Here is a 22,547-nt window from a genome sequence, read left to right on the forward strand (position 1 = left end):
TGTTATGTTAAAAACTAGCCTCCATCCGTTGCTGATGATTAGTAATATCTCTTGGATGAAGACATGTTTTCTCCAACAGTTAAAAATTGTCCTGGCCACGTCCTTGCAACTGCTAAGGAAAAGGGGAGGAATGTTAGTTCAACATTTACTTAAGAGAGATGCAGAGAACTCTACGATCTCTCATAAATGTCACGGGAATTTAGGGATGTGTTAGTAGGGAAGGTAAGCCATAGGATACACTCAGCCGGTGTTACTGGCAAAGCTTGTTATAACTGATACTCTAGCGGTATTTAATAATTGTTTTATTTTAATATTACTATTACTATTACTATTACTATTACTATTTGTTTACAAACAAGCGAACTCAAAACCAATAGAGTGTAGAAGTGAGCGTTAGTGTGTTGCCTGCATGCAACGTGTACTAAACTTTAAATAAGTAGTTTATAGCATAAGGTACGATGGCCAATCCCTCGCTACTATTTAAATGATGCTGCGAAGAAGATACCGTACAATAGGTTCATTTTGTGATAGTCGGCCAATTATGTATTTTTGAATGTCCTATAGTCCAGTCTTTATCCTAGAATCTAAGTGAAAAGTAGTAATTGTCCTGTTTCTGTAGTAATGTAAAATTAAATGTAGTCTAAGTAAAATTAGTAGTTTCGTTGAATAAATGTAGTGTAGCAAAAATTTGTTTAAATAAATGTTCAATGTAATCGCTCGTTTCAACTTTCGTGTTCGGGATAAATTTGCGCAAAAATTTAAATTGTCACGGAAGTTGTGGTGGAATACTTTAATATTCAAACAAGAAACATTGGTGCCGTGACCAGGATGTGTATTCCAAGGATCTGAACGACGACGATTACATGAAATTTCTGGAGGATATTTATTCAACGCCATCATAAATTGGAAATCTGTGGTTCTACTCAAATCCATCATACGCATCGCCATCGCTAATTAAGCACGGATATTCATTGGAAGGCGCCATCATTGGCTACCGATATTGGTGTTTCTCTGGATCGATTTGGAAAAATACGAAATTACAAGGCCTGTTAGACAGGCTCACAAGGTTACAATTGTCCAACAATTTAACATATCATTTCGTATCTACCTGGTCATTTTTCTCGCATCTTTTCGGAAATCATTGGGATTGGGTCGGTGCTTATTGGATGGTGGTCATACGTTTGGACTGGGAGGCTGTTGGCGAGGCATTAGCGTGAACCACAGAAGCAGAAACGGGAAACTTAAATTTGGAAGCAAAACATTGCTTGGATTGGAATTAGATTTTGAATATACAACTCACCAGAAAATAGCACGAATAATGTTATTCTGTGTTATTCAACGGTTCGACGTGCGACGGGTAAATTACGAAGACTTTGGTTGGAAGTTGGCAAGCTTGACCGGAAGTTGGCTAGTTCGAGAGATATTTTATCACAAGGCCTGAAAGACAGGCTCACAACTTGAGTGGCTGTCCAAATCACATTATATCTCTCGAAAGGTGCGTCTTTTGTCGTCCTTGTTCCAGATACATTTGTTCTCTTCCGTGAATCGGCGTTTCGGCAGCAGCGATGGGTAAGAAGACCAAAGCGAAAACCCATGTGAGAGATGGCATCATGGACTTCATTCATCGTCTGGAGGACTTCTTGCAAAAACCTGGACCGATCGATGGAAATCAAATAAAAATTCGATTGGAAAAACTGGAAGAGAAATGGAAAGAATTCGAAGAAATACAATGCGAAATCGAATTCTCAGAGGAACAAGAGGAGAACATGGAGCTCCACAGCCAAGTCACCACAGAGTTTGAGGAGAAATATTTTGAGGTAAGGGCAGGGCTAGAGAGTAAATTAGCGACACACAACGGTACTCAGAATTCTCAAAGTAATTCAAATACGAGTGGCGTACACTCAAACGTACGACTTCCGTAAATAAATTTACCCGAGTTTGATAGAAACTTCGAAAATTGGCTAGCGTTTCATGATACATTCAAGGCTCTCATCGATTCATCCCCGGATTTGAGTGGTATACAAAAGTTTCACTATTTACGGGCTTCTCTAAAGGGCGATGCACTCAAGCTGGTAGATTCATATCCGATAAGCGAGTCAAATTATAGGGTTGCGTGGTCCGGAATAGTTTCGCGATTTTCGAATGCGTATCTCCTCAAGAAAAGGCACATGAATTCTTTACTAGAGTATCCAAAAATGAAAAGAGAGTGTGCTGTTGGAATTCACGATTCAATCGATAGTTTCGAACGCAATACAAAAATTTTGGATCAACTAGGAGAACAAACTAAAGGTGGTTGGGGTGCAATGTTAACTCATTTGATGGTCTCGAAATTGGATGATTATACACAAAAACATTGGGAGGAGCATGCTACGCATCATGATAATCCTTGCTATTCATTGTTGATCGAATTTCTGAAGAATCGAACACGAGTTCTCGATGCGGTGTCTGTTGATCAGCACGCTTCCGGTACAACAGCTTCGACGACACTAAACAAGCTACGTCCAGTGAAGGTTTCGGTCAACTCGGCGACTGGAATTAGGGTTCCCAACTGTGCGGTCTGCAATGAAAAACATTATTTAACGCAGTGTCCATCGTTCAGCAAACTAGATGTTGATAAGCGACTTAGAATAACAAACTCGAAACGGCTTTGCAGTCACTGTTTAGGGAGAAGTCACATGGCCCGAGGCTGCCCGTCGAAATATCTTTGTAAAACATGTTCGAAGAAACACCATACGCTTTTGCATCCCGGTTTTCCTGCATCTGGTTCTGGTTCCACTCCTGCACCTTCGAACTCCAATGCGCATTATCCAGTCCCATCGACATTTGGTGGTACAACAAACTCTGGTGGTTTGGGTTCAAATTCGGTGGAATCGTCTTCAATCAATGTAGCGATGAGATCTTCTGCATCACACGTCCTCTTGCTTACGGTATTGCTGAAGGTGCAAGATAATTTTGGGAAGATGCAATTGGCTCGAGCTCTCCTGGACTGTGGCTCTCAGGCCAATTTGATGTCTGAAAATCTGTGTCAACTGCTGAGGCTTCCTAGACGAGATAAAAACGTCGAAATAAGCGGAATTAGACAATCAAAAAGACAATCGGTATGCGAAGTGTCAACAACAATCTCCTCACGTGTTCAAGAATACACGTTGCCATTGAATTTCCTCGTCTTGGATCGAATCACAGACGATCAACCATCAATCTCTCTTCCGTTGAAGTACTGGAATCTCCCCGCATCAATGAAACTCGTTGATCCAAATTTCATGAGGTCAGGTCCCATAGACATGATTTTAGGATCTCAATTCTTCTACGAATTTCATCTCCTGGATGGTGGCCGGATGCAAATGAAGAAATTGAATCATAGTTTGCCATCGTTCGTAAAAACAGTTTTTGGTTGGGTGGCTGCTGGAGAAATTCAATGGAATGAAATGGAAAAAATTGGTTGTAACGTTGCTCTGACTGATCCCCTGGAAAAAGCAATAGAGAAATTTTGGAAAATAGAAGAATTTCAAAGTAAAATACCACGGTCACAGGAAGAAGAAGATTGTGAATTGTACTTCCTAAATACTATCGCCAGAGACGAAAATGGTCGCTTCGTGGCTCAGTACCCTAAAAATGCGAATTTTCACGAGATGATTGGGGACTCAAAAGGTACAGCATTACGGAGATTTCACCAATTAGAAAAACGGTTAGAGAAAGATGTTACATTGGGAAGCAAATACAATGAATTCTTAGAAGAATATTTGGAAAGCGGACACATGAAATTAATTGGTGAAGCAGAGGAAAATTTGGACAAACATAAGCCACACCATCCAGTCTTCAAAGAATCCAGTACTACCACCAAACTTCGGGTGGTATTTGATGGGTCTGCAAAAACGACAACAAACCGTTCCCTTAATGATGCACTGCTCACAGGTCCCGTGATTCAAGACGATCTTTTCGAATTGATGGTTCGATTCCGAAAAAATGCAGTTGCTCTGGTGGCCGATATCGAGAAGATGTACAGGCAAATACGTGTGCATCCTGACGATGCTTGCCTGCAGAGAATCCTATGGCGATTCACATCTCCAGAGAGCATAAAGGTGTACGAGCTTCAAACGGTCACTTACGGGTTATCACCCTAATTTTTTATCGCTACTCGCGTGCTTCAGCAGCTTGGTGTGAGCTACAGCGATAAATTCAAATTGGCGTCCTATGCTGCACAAGAGGATTTTGACGTAGGACTACGTCTAACCGGAAGATATAGGGAGTGAAATGGAAATCCAGGCGCTGAACAAGTAGGAAAAAATGCAAGATTTGGAACGCGTATAACTCGAGCATTTCTCAATAGATCGCAAAGGTTTTTGCATCAATTGATAGGAAATATATCTACGCATCTATCATAACGAATAATATTTCATTTTTCTTGAGATAAATAATTGAATAATTGTGAAATATCAAGCATTGTCAAAATGCACTATGTGCCCATTTTTGATTGGTCCATTTTGTTCTCCTCAAATCCTACCGACCAAAACGGGCAACCAGAACAGCAGCGAAATAGAATGAAGCACGATTGGAAAGGAAAAAGGAAAAATAAACGAAACATCGGTCGCAGTCTCACACATGCGTAATTCTCGAGCCAGCCAGTCAGCTTAAAAATCCCCGCTCCGCTGCCGTAACGATCATTCTCATTCAAACCGTACACCACATCGGTTCGCATCACAACACATCAACAAACCAACCCAAGCAGCCATGTCTGGACATGGTAAAGGAGGAAAAGTGAAGGGAAAGGCAAAATCCCGCTCGAACCGTGTTGATCTGGAGTTCCCCGCAATGGTAGCTAGGCCGAGCGCGTTAGTACCAGTGCACCAGTCCACCTAGCCGGCGTTATATAGTTTCGGCCGCCGAAGTGATCGAGTTGGCTGGTAGAGCTGCTCGCGATGATAAGAAAAACCGCATTCAGAACAGAACACATCAAGACAACAACAGGCAGTTGCAGCGAGTGGCGAGTGGCAAACGCAATCGCAAAACGGCATCAGGTAGCAGAAGAAAAAAGTTTGTTCTTTATACAAACTGCTTTGGTGGCAAATCCAGAACAAGGCGGCATCGAGGGCGTTCGAAATGGTTTTTTTTCCAAACCACGAGTACTAAGTTTTCTAAATTGGAACCATTCCACAAAACATGGCGCTTTTCAGGGCCATTAAACCTTCCAAAAAAGAGTTTAGGAGATACAGTTCAATGCTTTCTAAAACATTATCCAAAATAATAATAAAACACAAATTGATTTTTTCATAATTTGTTTGCCAGGATCTGATGAGTATGTGAATTTGGCAGTTGTTCTGAGCTTATTGATAGTTGGGGACTTTCCTGATTATTCAATTTTCACTAATTCTTAAATTGTTTCCAGATTGAAAGTACATTAATTTACAAATAGTTCGACATTTAGCTAATTGGACGGACATGTTATGCGACTTATTTAGTTGGACATTTTTGTAAACATAGAGATCCAAATTATGACCCCACATTGAAAGTCGACACTGTACCACTGTCATCGTAAATGTTCAATTACAGGTTGAAATCGCCTCCAATGCGACACTGAGTGGCGCTTCGGCACGTCGCATTGAATGTAATTTACTGTAAAATATGTCACAAGCTGGATGGGAAGGAATTTTCCGACTGTGAAAGCTGTGGCGAGTGGCAAATGCAATCGCTAAACAGAAAGGTTTAGCCGAACAAGATGGGGATATCGAGTGATAACAAAACAATAAACTCTTTAGATTGAAGATAATTTTGTGATCCTGAAAAGGACCCTTTTTAGCCTGCATGTGAATCCAACGAGCGAACAAATCGTAATGAATGTATTTTTTGCCATCGCTCCCTTTTAACGCTCATTCGTTCGTCTCGTTGGACTCGCCCCTCTGGCTGAGTCTGCCGATTTGTCTCTATCCTGTGAGTGTGTACCGCTAGAGTATATCGCCAAAAAAGAGTATATTCGCAATAAAATATCTTATTTTCTTTCAAACCGCAAACCTGTGTGGTTGTACGGCATCGGCATCGTGGACGTAAGAAAGGAGAACAAGTTAAGGGAAAGGCAAAGTCTCACTCGAACCGTGCAGGTCTCCAGTTCCCTGTTGGTCGCATTCACTGATTGCTCCGCAAGGGTAACTAGGCCGAACGGATTGGTGCCGGAGCACCAGTATACCTAACAGCGATTATAGAGTTTCGGCCGTCGGAGTGCTCGAGTTGGCTTGCAAAGCTGCTCACGACAATCAGAAAACCCGCATCAAGAACAGAGCAGCTTCGGTTCGGCGCTCATCAAGGCAACAATTAGTTTCAGTGAGTGGCAAAGTGTTTCTCCGGCACGTCGCATTAAATGTAATTTACTGAACAACATGTCACAAGCTGGATGGGAAGAAATTTTCCAACTGTGAAAGCTGTGGCGAGTGGCAAACGCAATAGCTAAACACGAAGAGTTTAACCGAACAAGATAGGAATATCGAGTGATAACAAAAACACAACACCAAAGGTTCTTTTCAGAACCATCAACATATTCATAAAGAGTAAACAGTAAACTAATCCATTTTTCAGGTAGATAGGTAGGTATTCACGTACTCAAAATAAAACAATGTATTTAAAATATATATTTAACAAAAGCTGTCCCCTTTGTATAGTCCTACGTCACTCCGGTTATGTCCCCGACATTACCCACCCGTCTTTTTATATGGACGATTTTCTGTCTGGCACCGATTCAGTTGAAAAAGCAAAGCAATTACTCCACGAAATGCAGTCAATGATGAAGGAAGGTGGTTTTCAACTGAGGAAGTGGAGCTCTAGTCATCGTGAAGTTTTGAGAGATCTGCCACCAGAGTTGATCGAGAACGCTACAAAATTGAACCTGGAACCAGAAAATCATATTAAAACACTTGGTATAATTTGGGAGACGGAATCAGATCAACTTGGGATTGATGTTAAGGCCACGCTGAATCACGATCCATGGACAAAACGGAAAATATTTTCGGCCATTGCACAGCTTTACGACCCACTTGGTATAATATCACCTGTGATAATGTGGGCAAAAATCCGGATGCAACATCTTTGGGCAGCTGCTCTCGGATGGGAAGATCCGATTCAGGATACTGTCGGGGCCAGTTGGAATGAATTTTACGAGCAGTTGCCATTTTTGAAAGAGTTTAGAGTCTCTCGCTTTCTTTTTACAACACCTCGATCGAGCATACAATTTCATGTTTTCTCCGATACTTCAGAGGCCGGATACGGTGCTTGTATTTATGCTCGATCAACCAGCAAGGAAGGAACAACTAAAATCGAGATCATAGCATCTAAATCACGTGTAGCTCCAATCAAACGGCTGAGCTTGCCACGATTGGAGTTGTGTGCTGCACTCTTAGGAGCCAAATTATACGCGAGAGTTTCTGCAGCGCTGAGGATGGAGGGGAATCCTTGCTGGTTTTGGTCGGACTCAACAGTGACATTGCATTGGATCAAATCGCCGCCAAATACATGGCAGACCTTCGTCGGAAATCGTACGTCCGAAATACAATCGCTAACGCATGGTCGCTACTGGAATCACGTGAAAGGGTCTGATAATCCTGCTGATTATGTTTCACGTGGCATGCTCCCGGCAGACTTTCTCGTTATCAAATCCTGGCGATTCGGCCCAGATTGGTTGACAATGGAAGAAAATGACTGGCCAAAACACGACGATACTAATCCACCGTCTGAAGAAGATCTGGAAAGAAGGAAAACTGTAGCTGTGGTTCAAACTTCGATAGAAATATTTTTCTTATTCCATCGTTATTCGTCCTTCACAAACCTTGTTCGGATTACTGCTTTCGTCCTTCGTTTTTGTCGATTATATCGCCGTAAAAAATCCCAGTTGAAGCTGCAAGAATTTCTCACAGTACACGAGCTGAAAGTTGCAAAAGAAACGTTAGTAAAATGCGCCCAGCAGGAACAATTCGCAGATGAATTAAAAACCCTGAAAACAAATAATATGGTTTCACTAAAATCATCGATAAAGCTATTGCACCCCTTCCTCGATGAAAACGGCATAATTCGCGTCGGTGGCCGACTTCAGCGGTCCAATGAAACATACATCACGAAGCATCCCATGATTATACCAAATAACCACCCCCCATCTCGCCTCATCGCAGTATATTTTCACGCCCTTTGTTTACACTCGGGTCCCCGAATGACGCTAGCCACAATCCGCCGAGAATTCTGGCCGATCAATGGTACCAAACTAGCTAATAATGTGTGTCGCAAATGCCCTAAATGCTTTCGCATTAGCCAAACCCCAATTACCCAACCTGTAGGCCAACTTCCGAAAACACGCACTATTCCTAGTCGACCCTTTTCAATCACCGGCGTCGACTACTGTGGCCCCATCTACTTAAAGCCAACGCATAGACGAGCTGCATCACGAAAGGCTTATATTGCTGTATTCGTTTGCTTTTCTACCAAAGCAGTGCATCTTGAACTAGTTTGTGACTTAACAACTGAAGCATTTATAGCCGCACTCCGTCGTTTCGTCGCACGTCGTGGTTTACCCATGGAAGTACATTCGGACAATGGGACTAACTTCGTTGGTGCAAAAAATATACTGAATGAACTCTACAACACGATGAACAGTAAGAAGCACCTAGACACAGTCACGCATGAATGCAGTAGCCGAGGAATCACTTGGAACTTTATACCTCCGAGAACACCAAATTTTGGCGGCCTTTGGGAAGCAGCAGTGAAAACAGCAAAGACTTCACTCACCAAAACAATAGGCACAACACAATTATCGTTTGAGGACTTCTCAACTGTTCTTACACAAATCGAAGCAAATATGAACTCCCGTCCACTCACTCCATTGTCAGAAGATCCTGGAGAGTACGACGTTCTAACTCCGAGTCACTTTCTAATCGGAACACCACTAAATTCAATGCCCGATCCCGATTATTCGCACACACCGATAAATCGTCTTCGCCATTACCAGCAATTACAAAAATTGATACAGGATCACTGGATACGCTGGAGAAAAGAGTATCTGTCGGAACTCAACAACCAACGCAAACGAACATCACTTCCAATCGATATACGCGTGGGGCAGATGATCCTTGTACAGGACGAAAATAAACCTTCGATTGCTTGGCCACTTGGTAGAATTGAGTCAACTCACCCAGGAGAAGATGGTGTCGTCAGAGTAGTGACGATAAAAACAGCCAATGGGTCATACAAACGACCGGTATCCAAGATATTTCCACTACCGTTCGATCGCGATGTCACTACAGCACACTCCGAATTAATGAACGAGAAGAATATGAAACAAACATTGTAATTTTGTATTGTTATTGTGAAATGTAACGTAAATTTATCATTGTAAATTTAGGTGGCCGGCTATGTTTACAAACAAGCGAACTCAAAACCAATAGAGTGTAGAAGTGAGCGTTAAGGTGGGACCAGAATGCTGCGCTATGCGTCGCGTTGCGACAATTGTGCTTTGACACTTCATTTTAAATATGTGTGTTTCCATTTAGTCGAACACAATAATGCGTTGCGTCATTACCATCGTTGTACTAAACGCTAACATTTGTTCTAAACTGCTTGCGCCGAATTCGCGATGACAGTGGCATGGTGTCGACGTCTGGTGACAACTTCAAATTAGGGCCATAATTTGTTGCTGAATTTTTTCATCATAATGTTGTGTTGTCTTCATAAACAATTTTCGTATGACACTTTTTCACCACCTGCAAACAAAAATGTTTTTCATTTAAATATAATACTAGTTTGATATAGAAAAGCTAATTTTCATTCATAATTTTAATTTTGAAAACGTGTTCATTCCGACTGAAAATCAGCTATTCTTTCACTCTCCCCTAAACTAGTAAACGAAGCTCAATGCCGCCAGCGCGGATATGTCAATGTGTTGTTTTTAAAAACATTCAACTGATCCGTGGACACAACAAAAATAAGATTTTCATACGAACTTTGTTTTGTTTTTGTTTACATGAAAAGTGGTGACGCGAATGCTAGATTGTGACTGCAAATCAACAGACTGCGTCGGGCGAATGTTTTAGTACAAAACGCAAGCAATGACTGCTGAGGAGAAGCAACGCACAACGCGGCATTCTGTTTCCACCTTTAGTGTGTTGCCTGCATGCAACGTGTACTAAACTTTAAATAAGTAGTTTATACCATAAGGTACGATGGCCAATCCCTCGCTACTATTTAAATGATGCTGCGAAGAAGATACCGTACAATAGGTTCATTTTGTGATAGTCGGCCAATTATGTATTTTTGAATGTCCTATAGTCCAGTCTTTATCCTAGAATCTAAGTGAAAAGTAGTAATTGTCCTGTTTCTGTAGTAATGTAAAATTAAATGTAGTCTAAGTAAAATTAGTAGTTTCGTTGAATAAATGTAGTGTAGCAAAAATTTGTTTAAATAAATGTTCAATGTAATCGCTCGTTTCAACTTTCGTGTTCGGGATAAATTTGCGCAAAAATTTAAATTGTCACGGAAGTTGTGGTGGAATACTTTAATATTCAAACAAGAAACATTGGTGCCGTGACCAGGATGTGTATTCCAAGGATCTGAACGACGACGATTACATGAAATTTCTGGAGGATATTTATTCAACGCCATCATAAATTGGAAATCTGTGGTTCTACTCAAATCCATCATACGCATCGCCATCGCTAATTAAGCACGGATATTCATTGGAAGGCGCCATCATTGGCTACCGATATTGGTGTTTCTCTGGATCGATTTGGAAAAATACGAAATTACAAGGCCTGTTAGACAGGCTCACAAGGTTACAATTGTCCAACAATTTAACATATCATTTCGTATCTACCTGGTCATTTTTCTCGACCTTTTCGGAAATCATTGGGATTGGGTCGGTGCTTATTGGATGGTGGTCATACGTTTGGACTGGGAGGCTGTTGGCGAGGCATTAGCGTGAACCACAGAAGCAGAAACGGGAAACTTAAATTTGGAAGCAAAACATTGCTTGGATTGGAATTAGATTTTGAATATACAACTCACCAGAAAATAGCACGAATAATTTTATTCTGTGTTATTCAACGGTTCGACGTGCGACGGGTAAATTACGAAGACTTTGGTTGGAAGTTGGCAAGCTTGACCGGAAGTTGGCTAGTTCGAGAGATATTTTAATACAAGGCCTGAAAGACAGGCTCACAAGGTGAGTGGCTGTCCAAATCACATTATATCTCTCGAAAGGTGCATCTTTTGTCGTCCTTGTTCCAGATACATTTGTTCTCTTCCGTGAATCGGCGTTTCGGCAGCAGCGATGGGTAAGAAGACCAAAGCGAAAACCCATGTGAGAGATGGCATCATGGACTTCATTCATCGTCTGGAGGACTTCTTGCAAAAACCTGGACCGATCGATGGAAATCAAATAAAAATTCGATTGGAAAAACTGGAAGAGAAATGGAAAGAATTCGAAGAAATACAATGCGAAATCGAATTCTCAGAGGAACAAGAGGAGAACATGGAGCTCCACAGCCAAGTCACCACAGAGTTTGAGGAGAAATATTTTGAGGTAAGGGCAGGGCTAGAGAGTAAATTAGCGACACACAACGGTACTCAGAATTCTCAAAGTAATTCAAATACGAGTGGCGTACACTCAAACGTACGACTTCCGTAAATAAATTTACCCGAGTTTGATGGAAACTTCGAAAATTGGCTAGCGTTTCATGATACATTCAAGGCTCTCATCGATTCATCCCCGGATTTGAGTGGTATACAAAAGTTTCACTATTTACGGGCTTCTCTAAAGGGCGATGCACTCAAGCTGGTAGATTCATATCCGATGAGCGAGTCAAATTATAGGGTTGCGTGGTCCGGATTAGTTTCGCGATTCCTCAAGAAAAGGCACATGAATTCTTTACTAGAGTATCCAAAAATGAAAAGAGAGTGTGCTGTTGGAATTCACGATTCAATCGATAGTTTCGAACGCAATACAAAAATTTTGGATCAACTAGGAGAACAAACTAAAGGTGGTTGGGGTGCAATGTTAACTCATTTGATGGTCTCGAAATTGGATGATTATACACAAAAACATTGGGAGGAGCATGCTACGCATCATGATAATCCTTGCTATTCATTGTTGATCGAATTTCTGAAGAATCGAACAAGAGTTCTCGATGCGGTGTCTGTTGATCAGCACGCTTCCGGTACAACAGCTTCGACGACACTAAACAAGCTACGTCCAGTGAAGGTTTCGGTCAACTCGGCGACTGGAATTAGGGTTCCCAACTGTGCGGTCTGCAATGAAAAACATTATTTGACGCAGTGTCCATCGTTCAGCAAACTAGATGTTGATAAGCGACTTAGAATAACAAACTCGAAACGGCTTTGCAGTAACTGTTTAGGGAGAAGTCACATGGCCCGAGGCTGCCCGTCGAAATATCGGTGTAAAACATGTTCGAAGAAACACCATACGCTTTTGCATCCCGGTTTTCCTGCATCTGGTTCTGGTTCCTCTCCTGCACCTTCGAACTCCAATGCGCATTATCCAGTCCCATCGACATTTGGTGGTACAACAAACTCTGGTGGGTTGGGTTCAAATTCGGTGGAATCGTCTTCAATCAATGTAGCGATGAGATCTTCTGCATCACACGTCCTCTTGCTTACGGTATTGCTGAAGGTGCAAGATAATTTTGGGAAGATGCAATTGGCTCGAGCTCTCCTGGACTGTGGCTCTCAGGCCAATTTGATGTCTGAAAATCTGTGTCAACTGCTGAGGCTTCCTAGACGAGATAAAAACGTCGAAATAAGCGGAATTGGACAATCAAAAAGACAATCGGTATGCGAAGTGTCAACAACAATCTCCTCACGTGTTCAAGAATACACGTTGCCATTGAATTTCCTCGTCTTGGATCGAATCACAGACGATCAACCATCAATCTCTCTTCCGTTGAAGTACTGGAATCTCCCCGCATCAATGAAACTCGCTGATCCAAATTTCATGAGGTCAGGTCCCATAGACATGATTTTAGGATCTCAATTCTTCTACGAATTTCATCTCCTGGATGGTGGCCGGAGGCAAATGAAGAAATTGAATCATAGTTTGCCATCGTTCGTAAAAACAGTTTTTGGTTGGGTGGCTGCTGGAGAAATTCAATGGAATGAAATGGAAAGAATTGGTTGTAACGTTGCTCTGACTGATCCCCTGGAAAAAGCAATAGAGAAATTTTGGAAAATAGAAGAATTTCAAAGTAAAATCCCACGGTCACAGGAAGAAGAAGATTGTGAATTGCACTTCCTAAATACTATCGCCAGAGACGAAAATGGTCGCTTCGTGGCTCAGTACCCTAAAACTGCGAATTTTCACGAGATGATTGGGGACTCAAAAGGTACAGCATTACGGAGATTTCACCAATTAGAAAAACGGTTAGAGAAAGATGTTACATTGGGAAGCAAATACAATGAATTCTTAGAAGAATATTTGGAAAGCGGACACATGAAATTAATTGGTGAAGCAGAGGAAAATTTGGACAAACATAAGCCACACCATCCAGTCTTCAAAGAATCCAGTACTACCACCAAACTTCGGGTGGTATTTGATGGGTCTGCAAAAACGACAACAAACCGTTCCCTTAATGATGCACTGCTCACAGGTCCCGTGATTCAAGACGATCTTTTCGAATTGATGGTTCGATTCCGAAAAAATGCAGTTGCTCTGGTGGCCGACATCGAGAAGATGTACAGGTAAATACGTGTGCATCCTGACGATGCTTGCCTGCAGAGAATCCTATGGCGATTCACATCTTCAGAGAGCATAAAGGTGTACGAGCTTCAAACGGTCACTTACGGGTTATCTCCCTCGTCTTTTATCGCTACTCGCGTGCTTCAGCAGCTTGGTGTGAGCTACAGCGATAAATTCAAATTGGCGTCCTATGCTGCACAAGAGGATTTTTATATGGACGATTTTCTGTCTGGCACCGATTCAGTTGAAAAAGCAAAGCAATTACTCCACGAAATGCAGTCAATGATGAAGGAAGGTGGTTTTCAACTGAGGAAGTGGAGCTCTAGTCATCGTGAAGTTTTGAGAGATCTGCCACCAGAGTTGATCGAGAACGCTACAAAATTGAACCTGGAACCAGAAAATCATATTAAAACACTTGGTATAATTTGGGAGACGGAATCAGATCAACTTGGGATTGATGTTAAGGCCACGCTGAATCACGATCCATGGACAAAACGGAAAATATTTTCGGCAATTGCACAGCTTTACGACCCACTTGGTATAATATCACCTGTGATAATGTGGGCAAAAATCCGGATGCAACATCTTTGGGCAGCTGCTCTCGGATGGGACGATCCGATTCAGGATACTGTCGGGGCCAGTTGGAATGAATTTTACGAGCAGTTGCCACTTTTGAAAGAGTTTAGATTCTCTCGCTTTCTTTTTACAACACCTCGATCGAGCATACAATTTCATGTTTTCTCCGATGCTTCAGAGGCCGGATACGGTGCTTGTATTTATGCTCGATCCAGCAAGGAAGGAACAACTAAAATCGAGATCATAGCATCTAAATCACGTGTAGCTCCAATCAAACGGCTGAGCTTGCCACGATTGGAGTTGTGTACTGCACTCTTAGGAGCCAAATTATACGCGAGAGTTTCTGCAGCGTGAGGATGGAGGGGAATCCTTGCTGGTTTTGGTCGGACTCAACAGTGACATTGCATTGGATCAAATCGCCGCCAAATACATGGCAGACCTTCGTCGGAAATCGTACGTCCGAAATATAATCGCTAACGCATGGTCGCTACTGGAATCACGTGAAAGGGTCTGATAATCCAGCTGATTATGTTTCACGTGGCAAGCTCCCGGCAGACTTTCTCGTTATCAAATCCTGGCGATTCGGCCCAGATTGGTTGACAATGGAAGAAAATGACTGGCCAAAACACGACGATACTAATCCACCGTCTGAAGAAGATCTGGAAAGAAGGAAAACTGTAGCTGTGGTTCAAACTTCGATAGAAATATTTTTCTTATTCCATCGTTATTCGTCCTTCACAAAGCTTGTTCGGATTACTGCTTTCGTCCTTCGTTTTTGTCGATTATGTCGCCGTAAAAATCCCAGTTGAAGCTGCAAGAATTTCTCACAGTACACGAGCTGAAAGTTGCAAAAGAAACGTTAGTAAAATGCGCCCAGCAGGAACAATTCGCAGATGAATTAAAAACCCTGAAAACAAATAATATGGTTTCACCAAAATCATCGATAAAGCTATTGCACCCCTTCCTCGATGAAAACGGCATAATTCGCGTCGGTGGCCGACTTCAGCGGTCCAATGAAACATACATCACGAAGCATCCCATGATTATACCAAATAACCACCCCCCATCTCGCCTCATCGCAGTATATTTTCACGCCCTTTGTTTACACTCGGGTCCCCGAATGACGCTAGCCACAATCCGCCGAGAATTCTGGCCGATCAATGGTACCAAACTAGCTAATAATGTGTGTCGCAAATGCCCTAAATGCTTTCGCATTAGCCAAACCCCAATTACCCAACCTGTAGGCCAACTTCCGAAAACACGCACTATTCCTAGTCGACCCTTTTCAATCACCGGCGTCGACTACTGTGGCCCCGTTTACTTAAAGCCAACGCATAGACGAGCTGCATCACGAAAGGCTTATATTACTGTATTCGTTTGCTTTTCTACCAAAGCAGTGCATCTTAAACTAGTTTGTGACTTAACAACTGAAGCATTTATAGCCGCACTCCGTCGTTTCGTCGCACGTCGTGGTTTACCCATGGAAGTACATTCGGACAATGGGACTAACTTCGTTGGTGCAAAAAATATACTGAATGAACTCTACAACACGATGAACAGTAAGAAGCACCTAGACACAGTCACACATGAATGCAGTAGCCGAGGAATCACTTGGACTTCATACCTCCGAGAACACCAAATTTTGGCGGCCTATGGGAAGCAGCAGTGAAAACAGCAAAGACTTCACTCACCAAAACAATAGGCACAACACAATTATCGTTTCAGGACTTCTCAACTGTTCTTACACAAATCGAAGCAAATATGAACTCCCGTCCACTCACTCCATTGTCAGAAGATCCTGGAGAGTACGACGTTCTAACTCCGAGTCACTTTCTAATCGGAACACCACTAAATTCAATGCCCGATCCCGATTATTCGCACACACCGATAAACCGTCTTCGCCATTACCAGCAATTACAAAAATTGATACAGGATCACTGGATACGCTGGAGAAAAGAGTATCTGTCGGAACTCAACAACCAACGCAAACGAACATCACTTCCAATCGATATACGCGTGGGGCAGATGATCCTTGTACAGGACGAAAATAAACCTTCGATTGCTTGGCCACTTGGTAGAATTGAGTCAACTCACCCAGGAGAAGATGGTGTCGTCAGAGTAGTGACGATAAAAACAGCCAATGGGTCATACAAACGACCGGTATCCAAGATATTTCCACTACCGTTCGATCGCGATGTCACTACAGCACACTCCGAATTAATGAACGAGAAGAATATGAAACAAACATTGTAATTTTGTATTGTTATTGTGAAATGTAACGTAAATTTATCATTGTAAATTTAGGTGGCCGGCTATGTTTACAAACAAGCGAACTCAAAACCAATAGAGTGTAGAAGTGAGCGTTAGTGTGTTGCCTGCATGCAACGTGTACTAAACATTAAATAAGTATTTTATAGCATAAGGTACGATGGCCAATCCCTCGCTACTATTTAAATGATGCTGCGAAGAAGATACCGTACAATAGGTTCATTTTGTGATAGTCGGCCAATTATGTATTTTTGAATGTCCTATAGTCCAGTCTTTATCCTAGAATCTAAGTGAAAAGTAGTAATTGTCCTGTTTCTGTAGTAATGTAAAATTAAATTAGTCTAAGTAAAATTAGTAGTTTCGTTGAATAAATGTAGTGTAGCAAAAATTTGTTTAAATAAATGTTCAATGTAATCGCTCGTTTCAACTTTCGTGTTCGGGATAAATTTGCGCAAAAATTTAAATTGTCACGGAAGTTGTGGTGGAATACTTTAATATTCAAACAAGAAACACTATTACTATTACTATTACTATTACTATTACTATTACTATTACTTGATGCAAGTGGTATCTGTTGGAAGAATTGGTTAATAAAATTATATAAAACTAAATTGTAGAATGATATAAATGGATTCCGGCCTTCCGATCGTCATTAGTAGCTGTATGGAAAGAATTATTTTGAGAGATTGTATATTGTTGTATATGAACTATATGCTCGATCTGATGTGCTAGAGACAGGTTCACAAAATGTACATAAATTGTATTTGAGCCCTACTGACAGTTCAGATGTTGACACTATCGCACCTCAACCAGTATGATATGCATGAGCGACGACGACGACAAGACATGATATAATTGAAGCAAGCCAATCGTTGTCACATTAGTAGCTGAAAAAGAATTTGTCTGTCATATTTTTATTTAATCTCTATCGTTTAAGAAAATATAAAATATAAAATTACTGCAGGGTTTAACAAAATTACTAATATATAAGAGATGTAAGAGGATTATTAAACATATTTGATTGAAAATAAAATTTAATTAATAGGTTTATAAAACACTGCGATACTAAATAGTAAAATGACACAAATTCACTACGAACTTCTGATGAATGTCACGGGCTGTGTGAAAAGAAGTGTTTAGTTAAATATTTATATTTAGGTTTTTTTTGATAGATGATACCGTTTTGTCTCACACTCCGAACATCCAAGCCCTGATAGCCACCAAACAGTGTCCCATTACTCAAAACGGCACAAGTTAACCTGGTTTTTTGATACAACAGAGCCTTCTCCTTCATTTAACCCCAATAGAACTGATTCACAAACGCATATTCATGGAGACAACCCCAAAAACATGTTTAATCACTTTTGTCTCAAATTCCGAACATCATTTTTTCACTGATATTCCGAGAAGTTTTGTCTCAAATTCCGAACAGCAAAAATGGGATCCTTTAAAAAATCACAACCCTTAAACTGCCGGACCGATCCATATGATCGATATATTAAATTAAAGTCAATCACCTAGTCTTTTAGGAAAAATGTCATGCACGCAAAAAAAATGGATTTTGCTTGGGTAATTATTGATTGTATTTGTTTCTTGTAGTTTACATAGTTTCGGGACCAAGGGCGCTATATCGATATCGACACCTGTAAATGATGTCAAAAATAAGTTTAACCCAAAGAATGTCAGGGTCTTGAATATTAAACCATTTATAACACTAAATTTCAGCAAATTCACATCCAAAAATGAAGTGTTCGCAGTTTGAATCATGCGTAGAACCTTGATTCAAATTCCGAATACTAATTTTAATGAAGATTTCTGCATAAAATATCCTTTTATTTGATCCGATTATTGTAGTTTCTCACCATTTCCAGCATCTGACTTGTAAATAACAAACAAAATAGTTGAAAAAACTACAAAAACTGGTAAATAACAATGCTTGTTTTTCTTTCAAGAATTTGCTAACGTAAACGTTACATCACTGGTCCTGACTGTCACCCTCTGCAAATGCTTAAAATTACAAATTATAGGAATTATAGGATACCTGTAAATGATATTAAAATGAAGGCCATAACCCAAAGAATGACTGTCTTCTCATTAATCAACCATTCATAACACAAAAGTTCAGCAAATTTACATTTAAAAATGAAGTGTTCGGAATTTGACTTTGACTGTTCGGAATATGAGACAAAACGGTAAACCCGCGAGAGTGAGGATGAATCAACTATATCATCTCCTGTAAGCACAAACATCAATACTATTACGAAGATATTCACCCTTATCATAGTATTCGAACGAATAGGATACGTACGCAAATCCCATCCTTGTTTTCGTACGAGCCATTCGTCGTATTTTCAATTTACAGTCGTACTAGATCAAGTTATTGGTGTACTACATTATCGACATAGTTGACAGTCAGGAGGTGTTTACGTATCGAAAGTGTTTAATTTATGATACAGAGTTATCTGAACGTTCGAGTTCGAGTTTGTAGTTTTGATTTGTGCGTTTTTACAAAGTATAAAGCAGGTGAGATTTCTTAAAACATGTCCGGAAGATTTGTACTCTCAATAATATAATTGTTATAAATTGTTGAACGCAGATAATCTTCCGCTAGAGGAATAAGATCCGGATGTTCTAAATTACAGATTGCTGGCTATCATACTATCGGACATTCAACCAGTGTGTCCGCTCTATTCGCTATGGACCAGTCAGCTGTTGGCATTGAGAAAATCCCTGCTCTGCAACCGCCGTCCTGTAGCAGCAGATGACCCTATTGTGTCAAATTTTGCAGCAAGGTTCTGTCGCAATTACGAGTTCAGCAACCGGAACCAACATGTTACCGTGAAAATCTACATAAGTGTAGATGAACAATGACAACAAGATACAGCAAACGAGGAAGAGCCAGAATGGGTTTCAGCAGGACCTACCTCTCGCCTGGACACAATCAAACTTTGTGGATTCGATGAAGATACGGCGTTGATTGAGGTATCTTTCGATTAGTCGACATGCTAGCACAAAATCAAGTCAACAGTAATATGATTGCTCAGCAACAATTTTTAATGCAAATTTTCAGCACAAAAACTAACAACGTTGAGAATGCAACTAATCCACCACAAATGCAACAACAACAACAATCAACCCAACAGCCGCACTATCCATCCCAACGTTAGCTTCAGTTCCATACCCAATCCATAATGCAGAACGCTTTGCTCCGTAGAAAAACTGCAGGAGCAACGCAAGGTGCTTTGTGATCAGAACAGTCGAATTGCTGCCGCTGTGATTAACAACGGTGAACCAAATGCAGCCGTGCAGCAATTCGTACAATCGATTTGTCTAAACATTCAGCGAAGTCTTTTGGATCTTAGTCAAACTGCTAACCGGCCGGTGACAAATATCCTAATGGTACATATTTCTCTGTAAAGCCGTCTGCAGGAGCAACTACCCTCCGTCACGCAAAAATTGTATCAAGAGAAACGTGGTGGTCCCATGAGCGCTAGAAGTTCTTAGAAAGCATCGAATTCTACGAATCAATTCCTACATGTTACGAGAGAACGCCCATTCCAATGCACACAGGCTTCAATAGGAAACCACCGCCAGCTTCAGTTGCACCAACAGCAGGAACAGGTACAGCTAGTCATTCTAATGTGGTTCCTCTGTTGTCATCTGCAGGCGCAAAAGGTTTTTCAGGTCTGCTCAGTGGTGGAAGCCACGATGGTGATGACATAATAGGTTCGCTTGAGGAGGAGACATCGCACTGTAGGATCAGCTCGAGCGGAAGAAGCTGTCTAATAAGAATAAGTAATATGATCGCATTCGGAGAAGTACAAAGTCAATTAACCTATTTATTCATTCGCAGTGTCGACATCCAGAAGGTGATTTGACACTTGATAGTGCCAGGTCCGATGCAAATATGCGAACGCTAGGAAATATCCCAATTTACAGGTATATCTGATCACTATATTTCACTCAAATTGTATCTCATATCATCTTTCAATACTCCTCTTACAGAGAATACAAGGAATCACTTTGTCAGCGCAATCAGGTCCATATCTACCGACCCAAAGAGCAGCAAACCTATACACGTAGCCCTATTCCAAAAGTAATAAAGTTTCGATAAAACTCTTAAATAGTTTTGAGAGACCGACCGTACATGACTATTCGAATCGAACTAATGAGATGTTGTATGAATTTTGTAGTAAACTGGAGTTTCTTTATTATCACACAAATATAAAATTTAGTTTCGCGAATAGTGCTAAAATTCATGAGCTTAGCTCGATCTATTGTTCGTGCAGCTGAATAGATTATTGATTGAGTTGTTTTCTTTATCATTTTTTTTAGGAAAAATATGTAACTTCTCGTTTTTCCAGCATTTGTGCAAGAAAACAACTGATAGCACCGATTCAACAATAATGATCAACACTAGACATTCTGATTTCTTCGTGTTAGGTTTTCTATATTTTGGTCTACTTTCTGCTTTCTATAATCTACAAATATCTGGGTTAATCTACGGCCGCTTCCTTCTTCTTCTTCTTCAATGGCACTAACGTTCCTAGAGGAACTTCGCCGTCTCAACGTAGTATTACTTGCGTCATTTTTATTAGTACTTAGTTGAGATTTCTATGCCAAATAACACGCCTTGAATGCATTTTGAGTGGCAAGCTCTAGAATACGTGTGATCACAGTGCAAGTCGGAGGAAATTTCTTTGACGAAAAATTCCCCCGACCAGAACGGGAATCGAACCCGAACACCCGGCATGTTAGTTATGACGCTAACCACTCGGCCACGGGGCCGCTTCCTTCTTAGTTTCAATCACATCGATCTGCAGCTTTGTACATTTTTCCCCGACTTAAATCCAGAAAACTTTCCACAAGGTCTCCATCAATAAATCCCTCGCAACGTACCGTTTTCATTTCGGTGTGAAAACTACGCCAATACGAATACTCAATCTTGCCAACATTAGAGGCGAATGAACTGAAAAGTTTTAAGGCTCTCAAAGCCAAAAAAGAAGAAAAAGAATCTTGCCAACAGATTTGATTGTGTCAGTAAATTTTTCCTGTAACTTTCGAAGAAATTCACAATTCATAAGAATCGGGTGGTATTTGTGTGACCAGACCTATAGCCATGCCAAATAGCACACAACCCGTTGTCGCCGTCGTTCGCTCACCAATGTTTTGCATTACGGATGAACCTTGGCAGAATACATTCACCATATCACCGAGATGGAATTGAGCTACCTCTGGCATTTGCTGTTGTTCGTCGTCCGTTGTTGCGGCCCTTCAAATAAATAGAAAAATTGTTCGTATGATAAACCGAGCTACGGAAACCCTACTTACCCATCTTTTAGGTAAACAAATAGATTTTGGTTGCTATACGCCCCAAGGAAGGCATCGTTATCTAATATTTATACTGCTGTCATCCAATTTAGTTGTTAGTTGCGAGCGATCTCCTCAAAACTACCTTCCATTTGCTTGTACTGCAGCAGCGTGATAGATCGCACTAAATATCCAACCAAAATGAAGTTGCCTGTTCAAAAACAACTGACTGTTGAACTCAACGAGGGAATAGCAGGCGCCCTTGATTTCCTATTCGCTAACTCGAGTGAGGGCTCCATTCATCCTACCTTGGGTCTCTGGATTTACCAGTGCTGTGCCGACGATGTGATAAGTATTCGAATCATTACCCAACTCTGTCGAAATCAGTGGCATAATGTACTCAGTTTGCATGAATTGATGTGCATGTAGCACCTCGAAAGTAATCTGATCGATGATAAGTAGATTGTGAATCTCAGCTCTTGGCCAAACTCGGCATTGCTGGGTCCTGGCTTAAGCAGACCCATCTTGCTCAAGGAAGTTACATTTGTCGTCAGAGAAGACGCGCTTTGTCTCGATAGAGTCAGGCCACTCGAGTCCTGAAGATCGTTACCGTTCGAAGTGCAACTTTTGAATCTCATCAATTGTACCAAGAATAACCGAATGTTGGGTGCAAGAGCCA

At 41.0% G+C, this 22,547-nt stretch overlaps 3 protein-coding genes across 3 annotated transcripts; all 3 read left to right on the top strand.

The window, feature by feature from the left end:
• Positions 1-1,565: 1,565 nt before the first annotated feature.
• Positions 1,566-4,121, top strand: LOC129761207 (uncharacterized). The gene is made up of 2 exons (XM_055758922.1): positions 1,566-1,817; positions 2,418-4,121. Exons 1-2 carry the CDS (start codon positions 1,566-1,568, stop codon positions 4,119-4,121), a joined length of 1,956 nt encoding a protein of 651 aa, XP_055614897.1.
• Positions 4,122-6,757: 2,636 nt separating this feature from the next.
• On the top strand, positions 6,758-9,319 carry LOC129761208 (uncharacterized). The gene has a single exon (XM_055758923.1). The coding sequence runs from the start codon at positions 6,758-6,760 to the stop codon at positions 9,317-9,319; it is 2,562 nt and encodes an 853-aa protein (XP_055614898.1).
• A 1,974-nt stretch (positions 9,320-11,293) lies between these two features.
• On the top strand, positions 11,294-19,429 carry LOC129761209 (uncharacterized). The gene is made up of 3 exons (XM_055758924.1): positions 11,294-11,545; positions 11,714-13,716; positions 19,201-19,429. Exons 1-3 carry the CDS (start codon positions 11,294-11,296, stop codon positions 19,427-19,429), a joined length of 2,484 nt encoding a protein of 827 aa, XP_055614899.1.
• The last annotated feature ends 3,118 nt before the right edge of the window (positions 19,430-22,547 follow it).

The sequence above is a fragment of the Toxorhynchites rutilus genome, chromosome 1, assembly GCF_029784135.1.
Source record: "Toxorhynchites rutilus septentrionalis strain SRP chromosome 1, ASM2978413v1, whole genome shotgun sequence".
Taxonomy (NCBI): Eukaryota; Metazoa; Arthropoda; class Insecta; order Diptera; family Culicidae; genus Toxorhynchites; species Toxorhynchites rutilus.

Excerpts from the sequence above, each read along its gene's own strand:
- LOC129761209 (XM_055758924.1), top strand. The coding sequence starts at position 11,294 with ATGGGTAAGAAGACCAAAGCGAAAACCCATGTGAGAGATGGCATCATG. Across the intron at positions 11,546-11,713 it reads TTGAGGAGAAATATTTTGAG|GCTCTCATCGATTCATCCCC; the intron begins GTAAGGGCAGGG and ends GATACATTCAAG. Across the intron at positions 13,717-19,200 it reads GACATCGAGAAGATGTACAG|ATTGCTGGCTATCATACTAT; the intron begins GTAAATACGTGT and ends TCTAAATTACAG.
- LOC129761207 (XM_055758922.1), top strand. The coding sequence starts at position 1,566 with ATGGGTAAGAAGACCAAAGCGAAAACCCATGTGAGAGATGGCATCATG. Across the intron at positions 1,818-2,417 it reads TTGAGGAGAAATATTTTGAG|AATCGAACACGAGTTCTCGA; the intron begins GTAAGGGCAGGG and ends GAATTTCTGAAG.
- LOC129761208 (XM_055758923.1), top strand. The coding sequence starts at position 6,758 with ATGCAGTCAATGATGAAGGAAGGTGGTTTTCAACTGAGGAAGTGGAGC.